This window comes from Odocoileus virginianus, chromosome 2 (assembly GCF_023699985.2).
Source record: "Odocoileus virginianus isolate 20LAN1187 ecotype Illinois chromosome 2, Ovbor_1.2, whole genome shotgun sequence".
Taxonomy (NCBI): domain Eukaryota; kingdom Metazoa; phylum Chordata; class Mammalia; order Artiodactyla; family Cervidae; genus Odocoileus; species Odocoileus virginianus.
The window spans coordinates 10,484,827-10,505,015 of record NC_069675.1 but is presented as its reverse complement, the minus strand read 5'-3'; the positions used below and the strand labels follow the sequence as shown (position 1 = coordinate 10,505,015).

The 20,189-nt window shown below is 44.3% G+C and overlaps 1 protein-coding gene across 3 annotated transcripts in view; it reads left to right on the top strand.

The window, feature by feature from the left end:
* DGUOK (deoxyguanosine kinase) overlaps positions 1-3,627 on the top strand; it is a 36,542-nt gene extending 32,915 nt beyond the window's left edge. Inside the window, exons 5-7 of one of the 3 annotated variants that reach the window (XM_020896004.2) lie at positions 2,168-2,283; positions 2,845-2,944; positions 3,376-3,627. In XM_020896004.2, the coding sequence (XP_020751663.2) occupies positions 2,168-2,283; positions 2,845-2,944; positions 3,376-3,402 (243 nt within the window). In that variant the 3' untranslated portion in view covers positions 3,403-3,627. Of the gene's footprint in view, positions 1-2,167; positions 2,284-2,844 lie in introns of all 3 variants that reach the window. The other 2 variants (XM_020895995.2, XM_070476075.1) reach the window with 2 other exon arrangements.
* The last annotated feature ends 16,562 nt before the right edge of the window (positions 3,628-20,189 follow it).

Genomic DNA, 20,189 nt, shown 5'->3' with positions numbered 1-20,189 from the left:
GGGGAACAGAGGGAGAAGTCTTGAAGCAGTCAGCAATGAGGAAAAGATGTAGGGACAGAATGACAGAAGGAAGAAGAGGAGGTTCAGAGTGAAGGAAAGTAGAGATGGAAAAAGATGAAAGTAGGAGCAAACGGTCAACAGAGATAGACTAGGTCAGAAATGAAAACATTCAGTGAGTATGTGCCACAAATATGCATTGACCACCTGTCTTGCCAGGCCGTGTGCTTAGCCCTGAACCAGACAGATTCTGGCCTGCCTTCTGGGTCTCCCCCAGTCACCGTGCCCTCAGAGCACCCCGTGCAGACCTCCTTCTGTCATCTGATACAGCTGAAATGCCACCAGTGGTCTGTTTGTCCAGGGCCTAGAGAGTGCCTGGCTCACAGAGTGTGCTGAGTAAGCTGGTGCCAGCAGCGAAGGGGGAGCCCCTGCCTCTTCCAGGAAGCTCCTCGGACTACCCCAGCCCAGCTGCTGTCTTCCTTATCTGACTTCTGTACTTAAGATCCAAACCTCACAGTAGAGCACCTGACTTGCTGTTTTGCATATGTTGTTTTACTTGTTATCTAATTAGATTATAGAATCCCTAGGACAAGGACTTCATCTAACTTTAGAACAGTTCTTGATTCAAGGAAAGGAGATGAAAAGGGATAAGTGGTAAAAGTATTAGCATGTTAGACTGTTAACCTGTGTTAATCAATCTGAAAAGTTGGGCAGAAGATCATAAATGAAATTTGTTTATATGGTTTTCTTTCCATAGAGAAAAGATGGTACAAGAGGGAAACAGCGAAGATTGCATCTTTGGGAATAGTATACATTGTATTTGGGGATAAAAGTTTGCATTTGGGAATAAAACTTAACTATTTGAAAGAGAGAAGTCCTAAATCAGTGAGTTAATCTACGTGTTCTTCCCAGGACAGATGACACTGAATAATGAAGTGTTTGCCATGCATAGAGAGGAAGGAAGGCAATTCAAGCAAAGCAGACATTCAGAGTGAAAGTTTTGAGATGCGAAAGAGCTTGGTCTGTACCGCAGACAGGAGGTCACATCTGGCTTCAGGAGAGGAAGGAACTAAGGATGTCAAGAGTGGAGAGTTAGGAGGAGTGGCCAGACTCTGGGAATGGCCCTGTGTGACCAGTAAAGGAGAAGGTCGCAGTCCCTGAGCCATTGTGCTTCAGATTTTCTGACCAGATGAAGACAGACTGGAATTATGTTCACACTGGAAGGACTGAGAGACAGTGAGTCTCGAACCTCACTTTTTTATTTTTTGAACTTTGGCTTATGCAGAATTTGCATTCTGCCCCAGAGTGAATGTGTGATATGACATGACTTCAAATTACTTACCCTTTTGTAAATATGATGTCACTCATACTTCCTTGTGCCTGGGACTGCAGGCGATAAGCACCTGTGAGGTACTTTAAGCAAGGAGAGTCATACCGTTAGAGTCAGCCCTCTGGATCCAGACATGGAACCCCCGATGTGGAGAGCCCTCTGCCATTTCACACACATAAAGGGCTCTAGCAGCCTTGGAATTTCATACCCCCAGAGGGTCCTGAAACCAACCCCCACTGCACATACTGAGGGACAGCTGTTTATTGCAATACTCGGGAAGGGTGGACTGACCTGGAAGAGTAGGAGAAAAGAGCATTTGCCGGGAACTGACGGGTCCCTTCTGTGAGTCTTCACAGTGACCCGTGGGGTTGATGAGAGGACATGAGAGCCCACCAAGCTTACCCCCCCTGGTGCCTGGTGAAGATGGGAATTTAGTCCTGGACCTTCTGACGTTAAGGCCTGTGCTCCTTCATACACTTCACTGCCTCCAGGAGGTAGAGAGTCAGAAGGCTCTTGCTCCATAGTCCAGGTGAGCAGTGCTGGGGCCCTGACCAGGACAGGGCGGAGAGAGAGGCAAGGAGAGAACCAGCTGGAGAGAGATGAAAGAGAATTCAGTGACTTCCTGGATGTGGCAGGGAGGAGGGAAAAAATAATTCCAGGTTTCTAGGGTAGATGATGTTTGCCACTAACCTGTGATTCACTAAGCAAACAAGGTCGCAGAAGGAATGTCATAGTGCTAGTGCCCAGGATAGACGTAGCAAGTAGGCCTGAGAGCCCCCCATCTTTTGTAACAGCTGAGATAACCCATGAGCTCAGCAGAGCCTGGGGATTGTCTTTCAGGTTTGTTTAAAGAGACTACACCGGAGGGCCAGGCAAGAGGAGAAAGAAGTTGAGTTGGCGTATCTGGAGCAGCTTCATGGTCAACACGAAGCCTGGCTTGTCCACAGGACAACCCCGTAAGTGGAGGAGAGAGTGGCAGTGGACAGAGGCCGCCTTCCTGCAACCAGTCATTAAAATACAGGCAGCTGGACACGCAGCCCCTTAAGCAGGTTCAGAATGTCCTGGAAGTGGTTGGAGTTGTCAAGCATTATCCCCATCAGAAAATTAATACTGGATATAATCCATATATTCCAAGAAACTTTTTCTATTAGATTCTATTTCCCAGCTTTTTTATTTTTCGATATTCCCCTAGACTGAACGTGGTGATTGATGATTCTGAAGTAGTTGGCTCAGGGTAAAGGGCTGAAAAATAGTCCATGTGTACCAAGTTAACATCCCTAGTTTGCTGTCCATTTAAGTTGTTTGGGGCTCTGACCTTCAGTATCAGTCTTCAGACCAAAGAGAAATTTCAGTCTCGTCTTTGCAGCCAACTTTATTGAATTCCTTTTTTAAACTGTTGACATGAAATTTCCCTGAGAAGCCCTGTGACCTTAGAGCTGTTCTGAATTAGTAAGACTGGTGAATATGTGAAGCTTACCGTCTTTTTTCTGTTCCCTAAATATTCGTGCTTCTTACAGGCTCCACTCTGAGGCTCTGCTGAACATCCCAGTGCTCGTGTTGGATGTCAATGATGATTTTTCGGAAGAAGTAACCATACAAGAAGAGCTCATGAGGAGGGTGGGGAAGACCTTAACTCCCGCTTTTCTTTTTTTACATTTCTGTCACTCCAGAACTTCAGTATGGGTCCTATGCATTGCGCCTCAAATTGCATTTCACACTCCAAAGCCTGTGGGGCCTTGGATAAGTTATTAATATAATCTCTATTCTCTAAAGTATTTGGGGCTAACAGTTGTTAAATACTTGCCTTGTAAGATGTGCTTTCCAGCTGACTTCCTCGTCTGAGGTATTCTAGAACTAGGGAAATGAGACTTCTGGGTTCTCTCCAGCTCTGCCACTTGATACCCTGGGCAGGTCACATTTCCTTTCCATTCCTCTGTTCTCTTCCTCACAAAAAACTCGAAGCTTGGCTACGCATGCATTATGGATGGACTAGTGCATAGTCTCCTGAAAATGTGAAATTTAACTTTTTGTTTTTCTCTTTCCCACAGGTAAACACCTTTGTAAAGAATCTATAACCAGTACTGGGATGTTCTAGCTGGGATCTGGGCTCTCTGACTTTCTAAAGCCAGAAAATACCAAGCCACCCACCTTTCTGTCCCCTGCTCCCACCTGCTTTTACCCCTAGAGCGCTCTGACACTCGGGGGGGGTTGGCTTCTGTTATCCGTAGACCTAGCCCTAGTCTTCCTTTGTATCTCAAGGACTTCTTAAATAAAGCCTATGCCTTTGTGGATTTTGTTAATCCATCTGTTCATTTATTTCAGCTTGTATGTACTGCTCTGAGCTCCCCTCTAGACTAGCCATTTTCACTTGAGAAGAGTCCTTGCTTGCTTTTAAATCCTTCACCTGTCAGACTTCCCTGTGTGTTCACTGGTTCCTTCTGACATGCCAGGGCAGGAATTGCTCCAGAACCCTGACCAAGCTCTGCCTTAGGCATGAAGAAGGGGAATAACGTGACTCAGGAGTGGGTGGATGTGAAGCCCAAGCCTCCAGAGCCAGGAAATGCAGCTCAAACTCCAGGCAGCTTCTCTGCCTCTTCCCATCCAGCACTCCTGGTGTGGGTGATGGGGTGGGTGCTTAGACCTTTGTCCCAAAGCTGAAGAACCTGGATGAAAGAAAAGGAGGGATGGAGGGAGAGAATAAATCACAAGCTTAAAAGTTGAGCATATGACATTTAGGGCTTGGTCATCCTGGCACTCTGGCCTCCTCCAAATGCCTACCAAGTGAGTTTCAGGTTAACTTCATGGAGTGAACTTGTCTATGCTGGAAAGAAAGAAAATTTTTTTTGTGTGCTGCAGTTCAAGCTTCAAGGGCAGGTTATTGTTAAGAGAGAAAAATACATGACTCTATAGAATTGAAGTGCTTCCCTGAAAGAAGCCTACAGATCCACGATTCATCGGGATTGGGATTCCTGCACTGAGCCCTTAACAGCTGCACAGGCCCACGAGAAAATGGATGAGCTTGGGACCCAGAGTGTCAAGAAGACAGAAGCCTGCGTTTCCCCGATACTTGGGAAAACGAATGTGAGATTGGTTTCTAAGAGATGTGGGATGTTTTGAAATAGCATAATATTTCTTTATCCTACTTAAAAAATTTTTAACAGCTTTATTGAGGTAATTCACATACCATACGATTTATCCATTTAAAGTGTTCAATTCAGTAGTTTTTAGTATAGTCAAAGAGTTATACATCCATCACTACAATCAATTCCAGAATGTTTTTATCACCTCAAAAAGAAATGCCATACCAATTGCAGTCACCCTTGATCCCCCACTTTGCCACAATCCCCACCCACCTGTACCCTGCTCTGGGCAATCAGCAGTCTACTTTCTATTTCTACTGATTGGCCTATTCTGGACATTTCATGTAAACAGAGTCATATAATATGTGGCCTTTTGTGACTGGCTTCTTTCATTTTCAAGGTTTTTAAGATTCATTCAAGTTGTAATACATATCAGTTCTTCATTCCTTTTTATGGTTAAGTATTTTGTAAATATACATTTTATTTATCCATTTATCCGTTGATGGACATGAGGGTTACCCATTTTGACTATTACAGATAACGCTGCTATGAAAATTCATCTACAGGTTTTTGTGTGGATGTATGTTGTAATTTCTCTTGGGTATATACTGAGGAATGGAATTACTGGGTCAGATGATAACTCCATGTTTAACTTTTTGAGGAACTGCTAAACTTCCGAAATTCTGTTTTACATTCCCTCCAGCGGTGTATGAGTGTTCCACTTTCTCCACATCATTGCCATCTATCATTTTGATGATAGCCATCCTAATAGGAGTGAAGCTGTATCTCACTGGGGTCTTGATTTACATTCCCCTAACGGCTAATGATGTTGAACGTAACTTTCATGTACTTACTGGTCATTTGTATACCTTTGGGGAAAAAAACGTCTATTCAAATCCATTTTTTCAATTGTGTTTTGTGGTTTTTTATTGAGTTGTAAGAGTGTATATTCTGGATACAAATCCTTATTACATTGATAATTCATATTTTCTCCCATTCTGTGGGTTATATTTTCATTTTGATAGTGTCCTTTGAAGCATGAATGTTTTTAATCTTGATGAAGTCAAATTTATTTTTATCAATTTATTTTGGCATCATGTCTAAGAAAGTTTTGAATAACCCAGGGTCACAAATATTTGCTATGTTTTCTTCTAAGAGTTGTGTAGTTTTAGCTCTTACATTAGGTCTGTGATCCATTTTGAGTTAATTTTTGTGTAGAGTGTAGGAAGGGATTCAACACCATTCTTTTGCATGCATATATCCAGTTATTCCAACACTATTTGTAGAAAAGATGACTCTTCTCCCATTGAATTGTCATGGCCAAAAAAAATAATAGTCTCGGCACCATGTTGAAAATCTGTCCCACTTGTTTGTGTGTTTATTTGCCACTTCAGGCTTTGGACAAGACCGGGGATGAACACAGGATATTAGGTGTGTTTGGAAAGTCAATGGTTTTGGTACTTGAGCTCTGAGGGGCTCAAATGTTTCATTCCTATTTAAGTTTCCAGGAGCCACTAATGTAGAAATCACCTGTAAACCCAGAGTAAGAGCACTAGGTCCCCACCCTTCCTTCATTCATTCAGTCATCAAATGTTTGAGTATCTCCCATATGCTAGAGACCAAGAAGGTAACAGTGAACACAGCACAAGGCAGACCTCGCCCTCACCTCACAGAAACTGTCATCTAATGGAGAGGGTGATAGTCACGGACCAAGTGTTGCAGGTGTCGTGACTGTTTCAAAAGATGTGCAGGTGTACTGTGGGGGCCTGTAACAGAAGGAGCCAACATGATCTGGCACAGTCCCCCTACAGAGTGACAACGATTCTGAAGAACGAAGTATCTCGGCAGAGAAAAATGTCCTGTGCCAAGGCTTTCGTGTGAGAATGAGGCATTAGGCCCAGAATGACAAAACTTGATGAGGTTAATGAGCTTATCATTTAAGAATGCTCTCCTCTCTAAACTTTTAAAGTCTGAAAATCTGCAAATACTCTGTTTCTTTCCATTTGTAAACATTGCCTTTAGAATGTAAATATTCTCTGAGTTAATCAAAGCTGTCAACAGTCTCACCTGAAACAATTTGTCATTTTCCAAATTGGTAGCTGAGCTGGTCTGGTGAGAGTAAATATTTTAACGAGGAGTAGTTTGGGACTTTCGGAGAAGGATATGGCAGCCCACTCCAGTACTCTTGGCTGGCAAATCCCATGGATGGAGGAGCCTTGTAGGCTGCAGTCCATGGGGTCGCTAAGAGTAGGACACGACTGAGAGACTTAGCAGCAGCAGCAGTTTGGGACTTTTAAGAATGTGGGTAGGGGTGGGTCTGGGTGAAGTGTTTAAATATGGAGATTAGGTCGGCACTGGCAGGCCAGACTGGGTGAGCTGTTTTCAGTCTTGGATTAGATGGTCGCCCAGAGTCAAGTAACTGGGATTAACACATAAAACAGCTTTCTTTCCGGCTTCAGTTCAGTTCAGTTGCTTAGTTGTGTCTGACTCTTTGTGACCCTATAGATTGCAGCATACCACGCTTCCCTGTCCATCACCAACTCCCAGAGCTTACTCAAACTCATGTCCATTGAGTCGGTGATGCGATCCAACCATCTCATCCTCTGTCCCCTTCTCCTCCTGCCTTCAATCTTTCCCAGCATCAGGGTCTTTTCAAATAAGTCAGCTCTTCGCATTAGATGGCCAAAGTATTGGAGTTTCAGCTTCAACATCACTCCTTCCAATGAATATTCAGGACTGAGTTCCTTTAGGATGAACTTGTTGGATCTCCTTGCAGTCCAAGGGACTCTCAAGAGTCTTCTCCAACACCACAGTTCAAAAGCATCAATTCTTCAGTGCTCAGCTTTCTTTATAGTCCAGCTCTCACAATCCATACATGACTACTGGAAAAACCATAGCCTTGACTAGACGGACCTTTGTTGACAAAGTAATGTCTCTGCTTTTTAATATGCTGTCTAGGTTGGTCATAACTTTCCTTCCTTTAATTTCATGGCTGCAATCACCATCTGCAGTGATTCTGGAGCCCAGAGAAATAAAGTCAGCCACTGTTTCCCCATCTATTTGCCATGAAGTGATGGGAATTGGATACCATGATCTTTGTTTTCTGAATGTTGAGCTTTCAGCCAACTTTTCACTCTCTTCTTTCACTTTCATTAAGAGGCTCTTTAGTTCTTCCTCACTTTCTGCCATAAGGGTGGTGTCATCTGCATATCTAAGGTTATTGATATTTCTCCTAGGAATCTTAATTCCAGCTTGTGCTTCCTCCAGCCCAGCATTTCTGCATATAAGTTAAATAAGCAGGGTGACAATATACAGCCTTGACCTACTCCTTTTCCTATTTGGAACCAGTCTGTTATTCCATGTCCAGTTCTAACTGTTGCTTCCTGACCTGCCTACAGATTTCTCAAGAGGCAGGTCAGGTGGTCTGGTATTCCCATCTCTTTCAGAATTTTTCACAGTTTGTTGTGATCCACACAGTCAAAGGCTTTGGCATAGTCAATAAAGCAGAAATAGATGTTTTTCTGGAAGTCTCTTGCTTTTTTGATGATCCAGTGGATGTTGGCAATTTGATCTCTGGTTCCTCTGCTTTTTCTAAAACCAGCTTGAACATCTGGAAGTTCACAGTTCACGGATTGCTGAAGCCTGGCTTGGAGAATTTTGAGCATTACTTTACTAGCGTGTGAGATGAGTGCGATTGTGAGGTAAGTTTGAGCATTTTTGGCATTGCCTTTCTTTGGGATTGGAATGAAAACTGACCTTTTCCAGTCCTGTGGCCACTGCTGAGTTTTCCAAATTTGCTGGCATATTGAGTGCAGCACTTCACAGCATCATCTTTCAGGATTTGAAATAGCTCAACTGGAATTCTATCACCGCCACTAGCTTTGTTCGGAGTGATGCTTCCTAAGGCCCACCTGACTTCACATTTCAGGACGTCTGGGTCTAGGTGTGTGATCAAGCCATGGTGATTATCTGGGTCATGAAGATCTTTTTTGTACAGTTCTCCTGTGTATTCTTGCCACCTCTTCCGAATATCTTCTGCTTCTGTTAGGTCCATACCATTTCTGTACTTTATTGTGCCCATCTTTGCATGAAATGTTCCCTTGGTATCTCTAGTTTTCTTGAAGAGATCTCTAGTCTTTCCCATTCAATTGTTTTCCTCTATTTCTTTGCACTGATCATTACCATGTCATGAAACCTGCTGTTCTGGAACCAGAATAATTACCTTAATGGGTTTATAATGCAGACTGAGGTTGTGAAAGTTCTCAAACTCTCAGGCTTTTAACATGAGGGAGAAGGTGATAGTTTCAGGTGAAAGTTGTTTGTTATATACAAATGCAAGAATCACTGGGAATATGAAGCAAGAAAATAACATATACTTTGAAAGACTGCTACTTAATCTTCTTTAGCCGTCACTTTAAAGAGTAGGCAGTTTCAGTCTCTGGACCAGTTTCTCCTTCTTGAAACTCTTTCCTTTGTTGGTCTCTTCTGGCTTTTCCAATGCTTGGTATCTCCCTTTCTGTCTCTTTGACTGCCTCACCTTTTCCCTTCTAGTCTGAAATGCTGTGTTGCCTCAGGCACCCTTGGCTCATCTCTCTCTCTGCTCACTCCTCTGGGTGATCTTGCATTGGTTTCTATTGCTGCCGTACCAAATTACCACCAAGGTGATTTAAAGCAATACAGATTATTTTCTCACAGTTCTGAAGGTCAGAACTCTTACCTCGGTCTCACTGGGTTAAAATTAAATTATCTACATGGCTGCATTCCTTTCTGGAGGTTCTAGAGGAGAACTTGTTCCCTTACCTTTTTTGTCTTCTAGAAGCTGCCCACGTTCCTTGGCTTGTGGCCCCTTCCTCTTCAAAGCCAGCAGTGTTGCACCTCTGACTTTTCCACTATCTTATCTCTTTCTGACCACAGCCAGGAAAGGTTCTTTGCTTTTAAGGGCCCACTTGATTACACTGGACTCATCTGGATAGTCCAGAATACTCTGCCATCTCAAGGTCTTTAGCCTTACCTACATCTGCAAAGTCCTTTTTGCTAGTGAGGTAAGATTCACAGGTGCCAGGAATTAGGGCCTGCATGTTGCGGGGAGGGGCATCATTCTGCCTTAGACCTCAAACACTGTCATGGTGCACACTACTGACATGGGGTGAGGGCTTTTTAAAAACTTAGAAATGTTATGGAAAACATGGATCATTTACAATAGAATAGTATAGAGAATTCCTGTATCCCAGTTGCTCATGACATAATCAGTCAGCCTAAGATCACTGGGAACAGAACTGTATTTTGGCAAAATCAGATTTATTAACTCATTCAAATGAAGGAACCTACATACCAGAGAAACGATGGGGTGTCTCACCAAACAGACAAAGAGTTAACAGGATTTAGGGTAAGGATAGAATTTAGGTAAAATTTAAAAGAAGCCATGTTTTGATAGACTCAAAGCAAAGCAGGAGTCAACATCTGGTCTGAACTGCCCACTTTCCTTAGGAAGTGCAAAGTTAAGCTAAACATGAAATGTTGTGTTCAGAAGCCCCTTATCTGAGGCTCTGAACCTGGGTTGCAAATCAAGACTGCTTCTCTGTGTCAAAGTGACTTAGATCCTCCTGGCAACAGAAGGGTGTTTCATTTTTACTGATAAAATTTCAAACAGCAAAGTTTCTGATCTATCATTTTAGAGAACAAGGTTTCCCAGTGAATCAGAAAGCAGTAGTCACACAAAGGAGGGGGTGGTTATGACACTTTAGCTGCAGCATGCCCTTGGGGGGAATATTGTTTCATGGTAACTTTGTAGCTAGCCTTACCAATGTCTGTCCTCCCAGCCTGATGAATGGCAGGGCAGCTTTTTTTCCCCTTAGCATGAGCTAATTTTAACTTTTTCACCCACTTCAGTTATCTACTCATAGCCAGTTCTGTTTCACTTATAGCCTACCCACCTGGTTTTGACACATGGTTTTGAAGCAAATTACAGACAGGAAGAGGACTTCTAAAGCTACAGCTATATTGACCTTTGGATATCATGACCTGGACATGCATTATGCTCGGTGTGGACAAGACAGCTTCTCATCCCCACCCACATGCTACACCCACCCCCAACCTGAGCTAACAAAATCCACTTCTTTCTCCATTCACCTAGTTGACTCACCAGACTCTCTGGAGTCATCTTTGCCCCTTCCAACATGCCCTCCTTTCTCACCAAAGTCTACCTGTTCATCTCCAAAATATAGTGCAGATCTTCTCTGCACCTTGGTCTGTTTCTCTGGTCGTAGGTGTAGTGAATATTGCGGTTGACTCATTCACTCTACCTGCTCTGTCATGGCGCTTCCATGGCTCCTTCCCTGCACAGGCATGCCAGGAGTCGCTGGAATGCCCACTCCCTGCCCAGACCCTGCCCATCACTACTACCAGTAATCATCTCTTTCCCAAGATACCTCAGCCAAAGTGTGTGTATGTGTGCTCAGTCGCTCAGTCGTATCTGACCTATTGCAATCCCCTGGACTGTAGCCCACCAGGCTCCTCTGTTCATGGGATTTCCCAGGCTAGAATACTGGAGTGGGTTGCCATTTCCTCCTCTAGGGGATTTTCCCAACCCAGGGATCAAACCCGAGTCTCCTGTGTCTCTTGTATTGGCAGGTGGATCCTCTACCACTGAGCCACCTGGGAAGCCCTCCCCTCAACTAAACCATGTGTTAAAAAACCAGCGGTTACTTGCAGCTTCCAGTTGAGGCTTGGGCCCCACCCCCACAGCCCTTCCGGTGCAGAAGTATTCCAGCTGCCAAGTTTTGATAACCTCATTTCCCACCACTCATTCCATACAAGACTAACGTAGGTTCCACAGTATGACCTGTGTTTACCACATAATGCAATTCTCTCTCTCTCCCTCTCACCTTTTCCTCACCCTTTTTTTTTACTGAAAGACCTACTTATTATGCCAGTCCCAAGTCTCTTCCTCCTCTGTCTGCGAGGCTCTTCCCTCGCCCCAGACGCAAGTAGCCAGGCTTTGTGCCTTGGGCCCTCTGCTTATTAAACTATGTCAGACTATGTATCAGACCTGAATAAAGTTCTCTCTTCCTCCTGGGCTTTGCCATTCTTGACGCAAACCATCTTAGTCACTTAGCACAGAGCCTGGCAGTTACCTATTTATTGATATTTAGTGAGTGACTAATAGAGACTTGCTCAATAAATGAATGCTGTAGTTGGAGTCATGATCTGCTCTTTCTGAAGTCATTGCATTTGAGAGCTCCATATCACAATCATCAATGTATGAATTGCTTTGCAAATGTTAAACGCTTTGAGGATATGCAAGAAAATTATGGGCTCAGCCCTCACCCTCCTGTTGTCAAGGGAGCCAATTGACTACTGAATGCCTATTGTGTGCCAGGCCCCCTACTGAACACTTTGTAAATGTTAATCAATCCTCTCAATAATCTTATGAAGGAAGTTTAATATTCCAGTTACTATCAGTAAGGAAACTGAAGCTCAGAGAAGTTCAGTAACCCACACATGGTCCCACAATAAGTGGTGGACTCAAGACTCAGATCCTGGGCCATCCTGATCCTAGAACTGGCTCTCTTTCTACATCAAACTGAATTGTAAGGGAGACAAGTCTAGACTTTCAGAAAAGAAGGCAAACACGCATTTCTTTGGCTGCCTGCCTGGGTTTACCAGCCACCTTCAGGTGCCTAGGCAGGGAGACCTTCTAGCTTGCAGCACTGCTAGGCGGAGGCTCCCAGGTCTCTCTCTCTCTCTTTTTGTTTAGTTTTCCAACCAGTGATGGAACCTGAGCCCTCAGCAGTGAAAGCATGGTGTCCTAACTACTGGACTGCCAGAGAATTCCCAAGGAGGAGTTTTCTTTTTTTTTTTTGGCTCCCCAGTGTATCCTAAATATATCGTTGGCCCCGTGAGCCCTGAACAGGCACAGAGATGCTTCCAATGGCCCAGGTTTCCTCTTCCTGGCAACTGCACTTTCAAGGTGGTAAGCCCCTTCAGATGCTGGGCAGTGGGATGTATTTGGAAGTTCGAAGGTTCTGGAATGCCTTCCTATCTCACTTACTGGACCATTGCTGTCAGATGGTCCTCCTAAAATGCCTTTAATAATGTTAATATTCTCCTTTAAAAAGGTTGGTGTCTAAATGCAGAATGGTACCCTGGAGAGGATTATAGAATAGAAAAGAAAACTTTAGTGGAAAAACTAGTGAAATCCAAATGAAGTCTGGAGTTTAAATAATAGTAATGCACCAATGTCAGCTTCTTACTTTTAACAAATGTACCATACACTATAAGATGTTAGCAGCAGGGAAAACTGGGTGAGGGACATATGGAAACTCTCTATGGCGTTTCTGAAACTTCTCTGTAAATCCAAAATTATTCCCAAGGAAAAGTTCATTTTTCAAAAATGTTGGTGCTCCTTACAAGATGATGACGAGGTTCCTTAACTGGGATTTTGAGGTCCTCCAACCTCATCTTCTCCTGCCTCGATCAAAGAGCTCTCTGTGCCAGCTCAATGGCTTTCCTCACTGTCCTCTGAACAGAGCCATGCTCTCCTGGGCCCCATGTTTGCCATAGGCCAGCTCTCTGCTGGACTGATGACAGCCAGAGACTCCGTCATGGCCCTAGACTGCAGCGAGGAGCAAGTTATTGTGAACCTGATGAAGCCCTAGGGCCCGCCACCTGCAAGGTCTCAGAGCGTCCACCACAGTTGTGCTGAAAATGTGACCTCACCGCCCCCCCCCCCCCCCCACACACACACACACAACTGTTGCTGTCACAGAAAGTTCTTAGGGACCTGACTCTGGTAGGGATAGCTGACTCCTGGAATCTAGGCCACGGGCACTTGATATGCCAACTACCTGCAAGGGAGTGTGGGAAAAACAGAATCTGAGTCTTCATCTTCACTGCGGGAGGTGGGTTCTACCTTCAACCAAGGTGGGTAAGTCCCCAAACAGGACGTTCTCAGACAGCAGCCCTTCACAAGGTGGCGGGGTTCACTGCAGGTGGGTTTTCTAGAGCCAGAGCTTCTACTAGGGACTATCAGACTCAGGTGACACATGGGAAATGCCAGCTGAGTCTGGCTTGGAGGTTGTATGGTGCAGACTGTGCTCCTATATTTGATACACTAGGCCAGGGTCAGGGGGACTTCATCTCCTGAGGGCACCTGGGTTAAACCTCTGAGAGAATGAAGGGCCCAAATTCACGTCTTTGGGAGCAACAATGGGAAAGGAACCACTTGCTCTGAGGCAAGAAAGCACTAGGCATCTGTGAGAAGATCCATTGTTCAGCATTCTCCCATCATTCCCACAGCCAGCGGGAGCGGCCAACTTCTCTCACTCATCCCCAACATCCAGCCAGTCATCTGGAGCTAACAGCATCCCTCCTAGAATTTCTCATCTATCTCATCAGCAAGTACCCTCTTCAGGAAGGCTCAGCTGACCCCCTTGCCCCGCAGCTGGGTCAGGGGTCTGCCATTTGACTCCTTTTGAGTGCCTTTTGCATATACCTTATTGTTGCACTTGCCATATAGCATTAAAATGATCTGTTTCCTTGTCTCTTTATAATAAACTCAGAATGGGTCTTATTCCTCTTTGTCTCTCCAGTGCTTGGCACAGAGGAATAAGTAGCTTGATAAATGTTAAACGAATGGAAAGAAGTAGGCTGGGCTTGAGAAGGGCCCCTTGGACTAAGCAATGAAATGTCCCCCACACCCTTATCCCTTTATGCACCAGCTACATGCTGTAAACTTGCCAAGTCCCAGGCCAGCTCCCAGCTAGGTTCCAGCAGTTTATCCACCTCTGGACTAGATTATGTGACTGGGGGATCCTTAGAGTAAGTGGCAGGAACAGAAGATGGACAGTGAGTCCTTGGATTCTTCTGGCAGCACCCTGCTCTAGGTGATCCTGGAGCCACCGGGGACCATGAGGAGGGAAGTGCAGGAGAAAGCAGCGGCCCAGGCCCTGACTCAGTAAAACTGCAGCAGCAGCAGCTTTGGATTGCCCTCCTCAGACAATAAAGAAACGCTAAGTGATTGTCATTTGGGATGTTATCACTATGCACAGCTGTGACTCTGAACTTGTTGCAACATCCTCTCCTGTCTAATTTGGAGCCTTGCTGCCAGGCAGTTGTCAGAAGGCTTGCAACTGGGGACCCCAGGGAATGTTACCTGGTATTAGGGACCACTGCAGTTGACAGATGGTTTCTGGGAGAGATGAGAAAATCAGGTAGGAAGAAACTGTGTTACCTTGGGCAAGTCATGACACCTTAGGCTTCCTGCATTGAAAACAAAGATAATCTTCAAGGTCCTAACAGTCTTAGGCTCAAAGTATTTGCTCTGTGAATGACGAAGTTGTGTGGAATGGAAGGAAGGCTTGGGTTCAGGCATCACACAAGCCTGGGTTCCAATCCTGGCTGGGCCACAAGGTAGCAATGCAACTCAGACATTTTTGTAACCTCTCTGAGCTCCTTTTCTTACCTCTGAAAGTGAGACTCTGCACCGACTTTGCAGAGACGTTGCAAAGATTAGAAACACCAGAGATAAACTTCTGGGCACTGAGGAGTCACTCAAAAAATGGAGCCAGCATGTCTGTGTGGGTGGAGAGATGGGGAGAGCTGGAAGGTCCTTCACAGTTTCTGAGCTGAGCTGCGAAGGGATGTGATGGTGGCAGAACCTCAAAGATGCGTAGGCAGGTGGGCAGCACAGATCTAGGAGGGAAGTCACATGATGCCATGGTGAGGAGTGGATACGATGCAATTCCAAATCTGGGCGAGACAACATGACCCACCTGTGACGCAGAACAGACGGTAATAAGTGCTACTTCCAGCTATGGGAGCTTCATGGGTCACATGGCTTTCCAGCTGGGCATTAAGGATTTCCAGAGCAAAAGTTGTGAAGAGAATGACTTTGGGGTAAACACCAATGGCACAGGCAGGGAGCTAAGAGAGAATCCTGTGTCTAGGGGAGGGGAGGCCGTGAGGCTGGAGGAGGGTGGCAGTGGATGACGAACTCTCTAAAGCTTTCAGGAGAGCGCGGCGAGAGGCCGAGACTCAACCAGCCGGTGCCGCCCGGGTGCTCGCACCTGCTTCTCCCACGCCCTCAGCACGGGCTGCGTCCGCGAGGCCCGAGCCAGGTGGCCGGGGTCTGGAAGAAGGCTCCGAGATTCCTGAGGCGCCCTGGCAAAGGGGCTAGCTCGAGACTCGTGTTCAGAAGGCGAAGGGCTGGGAGAGCAGGCGGGCATTCACTGCAGCTTCCTTCCCGCCTGGCGGCTGGCTGCGTTCCCTGAACTTGACCTCAGATGACCTGTGTATTCCCTTCTTGGAAACAGTTGCCTTGCCAGGAGCAATTGGGCTCTGTCTTTGGCTTTCTTTCTCCTTCAGAGCAGGGACTTGGTCTCAGCAGAGTCTGCTCTTTCGGCAGCACCCAGCTTTCCCAATGCGGCCCTGCCAGCAGGGTGCCTGCTGTTAGCAACCTGCTCTCCTTGCTTCCTGTCCTCCTTCATTGTTCTTAGGATTGATGGCTTTTAGAGTGTGAGATCATTGATGGATAAAGACCAAGGGTGGGGGGGAGGTGTGAAGTCCCCTCCCCTCTGCCCCCCAGGCCACACAGCTGGTTACCCGCTGAGCAGAACCAACTCAGGAGTTCTGACTCACAGGCAATGCTCTCAGTCCTGGCTGTGAGCTGCTTAATTCTGTACTTCTCAAATTCATTAGTGTGTGGAGGTGTGGACCTCGGCTAAACTGCAAGTCTTAATTTGGATTCATGTCAGTGTCTTGAAATTCTTTTGTGAAAAAGTATTTTGGGTGTCGTCCTTATTGACAATACCACGTTTGTGTGTTTTGTGGATTGGGTTGGCATGAAAAATAATTCCAAAACTGCCTGGATTTGCCCAGTGTTGCTGATTAGTGTTGTCTTAGGAGACTAAATCCAGTATTAGCCCCAATAAGGGGAAGGAACTGCATCATTTTCTCCTTAGTCAAATGCGTAAGGTATACCCACAGCATACTTACCAAAAGAAAGGGACAGATTTCTAATCAGCATCCAAGCTAGATATTATTAATCCCAAACAGGCGGCTTTGTTCAAAACCTTTTCCAGACTTAGCTATTGAGTCTGTTTCTGGGTCCCAGTAGAGAACCAGGCTCTACTCACCACTCAGAAGACTCTGTTGACTGTGCCATGGGGGGTGCTGGGAATAACCCTGCAAAGCAAGACAGACACACACTTACAAGTGACGGCTTCACTTAAAAAATAAACTGTCTTCACTCAAACTATCGTTCCTCTTTCTTCAGAAGCTGAATCTCCTTGTTTCTGCAGCTGAGTGATCTCCCATCTCCCAGTCACTCCCTCTCATTCACTGAAGTCTTGGCACTACTTGTCTTTCTCTTCAGCCCTACTCTTATCACTTTTGTCCAAACAGTCTCCTATCTAACACCTCGACCCCACCACTTTAAAAAAAAATTCTCTATGATGTTTTTCTTGCCGTCATTCTCCCCTTGTCCACCTTTGATTCCTTGATGCATCATTATGAAAAGCAACTCTGTGTGTGCTCAGGCACTCCGTCGTGTCTGACTCTTCGTGATCGCGTGGTATTTTTCAGGCAAGCATACTGAAATGGGTTGCCATTTCCTCCTTCAGGGGATCTTCCTGATCCAGGGATTGAACCCACATCTCCTGCATTGCAGGTGGATTCTTGATCACTGTACCATCTGGGAAACCTATGAAAAGCAACTCTAGTTCTTTTATATTCACTTACCCTGCTGGGTATAACTCCAGACCTTCTCTAGGCCTACAGCCAACTAGCTGAACATGGAAACAGTGCCTTGAATTTATGACAACAACATAATACTCCAGGATACAAGCAGCCAAATCCAGAATGTAACATTCTATAGGGAAAATGAGTTGATTTCATTAACAAATAAATGGTGATTAAGAACCCGCAAATTAAAAGAAATTTAAGAGTCATAAAAATAGTTTTACCTAGGTTTGAATACCTTATTATTTGTCATGTTTGGTTCTGAATGATACTGTTGGCTGCTTTCTAAAGTTAAACTTCTCTTTAAAGGATGGTGAATGAATTCAATGATTGAAAAATACTCAGAAAATAATGTATCTTAGACAAATGTATCTTAGCCAGTCTTAAAAGAGGAATTACAAAGACATTTAAGCAATAGCCACATAATCTCCCAAGGAGATGGTTTAGATAAGAACATTTATTTTGAGGTGACAGTCTGGGGTATTTGTGTAAAAGGTGTAGGCACATTTTCATGAGAACAAGATTTTAGCTTCCAGAGGCCAGCCACCTTTCAAAGCAAGATGACCTGAATGGTCTGAGCCAACTCGGATCTATTGGCTACTGTCCACAGCCCATAGCCCTCAGGCTAGGACTGCCCCAGGCATCCACATTTGACAATACCTGCCTATAGGATCTCTGAATCAAATCAAATTACAAGACTGATACAGCTTAGAAGAAAACCTGTTTATTTGCATGAGCTCCTGAGTTGCCAAGGATATTTCATCGAACAAAGATAATTGCTATCATCTGAGTTTCCAGGTTCTCACAAAGAGTGCATTCTATATACTTTCTATTTCACACAGCACTTTCTTATTTATTCCTTCCTTGAAGCCAGACTCCAAATATTGCATTAAATATTCCCATTTTACAGATAGACTAAGATGCAGTTAAATGACTCAGCTAAAGCACAGAGCTAGAGAGGCCACCTGGGTCCTCCTGAGGAGGACAGGCAGTTCCTCCTCCACCAGACCACAGTGGCCTAAACTCTTGAGGAAACTTGTGATGACTTATGCAAGGGCATCCCAGCCTGGCTGCACATTATACGCCCACCCAAGACTGACCAGATATTGCCAAGGGCATAAAGCCCAGGACCTGGCTCAGCCCATCCCACCGGAACCTCTGGGAGTAGGGCCTAGGCAACAGCTTCCTTAAGTTCCTTAAGTAGGGCAACTCCAGTGTGAAAGTCAAAACCATCCTGTTAATTGTCATTATTTGCATCCTGCTCTCTCAACAACCCGCTTTCAGGCAGGTTCACTTGTCCTTTTACAGAAATAGTTTTCTATCAATATTTCTCAATTATAGGATTCATATCCATTTGTTGTAGAAATTTTAGAAGAAAAGTATGAAAAATAAAAATCATCCAGAGATCCATTAATATTTTTATGTATTCCCTTCCAATCTTTATGCATATTTACTTACATGTTCTTAATTGTACAGTACACACTGATTATTTTGTTTTGACTTCATATGGTAAATATTTTCCAATGTTTCCAAATATTTTTCAAAACACTATTTTAACATTAAGATATAAAAAAATTTTAAAGATATAGTCCATGATGTTAACGGTGATTAATATTGGACTAATGCAGGTTCTTCTTAGATTTTTCTTTTTGCTCATTTGTATATTCTTATTTTTCTATAATTAACTTTTGTTTAATTTTAATTTTTAAATTAATGAGATTATAATAGCTGCATCACGTTTTATTGTGCTTATATCTTATGAATTAATCATTCTTTAATGTTGGACATTTAGGTTGTTCCTAATTTTGTTGTTATAAATAAGCCTTCCATTAAGACTCTTGTATCTTGATTTTCGTGCTCCACTTTCGTGCTCATGGGATTATTGAGAGGGTGTAAACATTTTGAAGATTATTGATAAGCATGCTAAATTGTTTCCAAAAGGGCATGTGAGTTTATGATCCCATTAGTGGCATATCTTGGGGATGAAAACTGTTAACAATATTGGCAAAATTGAGTATAGTTGACCTTTGAACAACACGGGGTGGCGGGGAGGTTAGGACACTGACACTGGTAAGTCCAAAATCCCAGTATAGTGTAGTCAGCCCTCTGTATCCTTGGTTCTGCATCCTCAGATTCAACCTACCACAGATGGCGCTATACTAGAGTACTCTGTGTGTGTGTGTGTGTGTGTGTGTGTGTGTGTGTTCAGTTGCTCAGTCATGTCCAACTCTTTGTGACCGCATGGGCTGTAACCCGCCAGGCTCCTCTATCCATGGGATTTTCTTGCCAAGAATACTGGTGTGGGTTGCTATTTCCTCCTCCAGGGGGTCTTCCCGATCCAGGGATTGAACCTGGGTCTCCTGTATCTCCGGCATTGCAAACAGATTCTTTACTGCTGAACGACTAGGGAAGCCCAAAACTATAGTACTTACTACTGAAAAAAATAAAGGTTAAGTGGACCTGCTTAGTTCAAACCTCCTGTATTTTCAAGGGTCAACTGTATTTTCATTTTGTGATCTGTCAGTTTGCTACAATTAATGATGCTGGACTTTTTATATCTTTACTGGTCATTTGCATTTCTTCTTTTGTGAGTGTTGCCTTCTCCCCGTCCTTGTGGGTGTCTTTTTTATTATATACCAACTCTATAACACTTTTTCTTTTCATTTGTTTTGTAAGTATTTTCCCTGAGTTTATAATTTAACTTGGGTTGTTGACATGCAGAAGGATTCACTGATTTTATGCTTAGAAATACTTTCTGATTGCTTGATCAGGTAAATAGTTGCATTTTTCTGCTACAGGTCTCAGTGAATAAATGCCTGCTTAAGTAAGAGCAATTTTTCTGGTTAAGCAGGATTTTTTGGTCTAGACTAAGAAGCAGTCCGGGATTCCCTGGTGGCTCAGATGGTAAAGAATCTGCCTCTAATTCGGGAGACCCGGATTTGATCCCTGGGTGGATAAGATGCCCTGGGGAAGAGAATGGCTACCTACTCAATATTCTTGCCTGGAGAATTCCATGGACAGAGGAGCCTGGTGGGCTGCAGTTC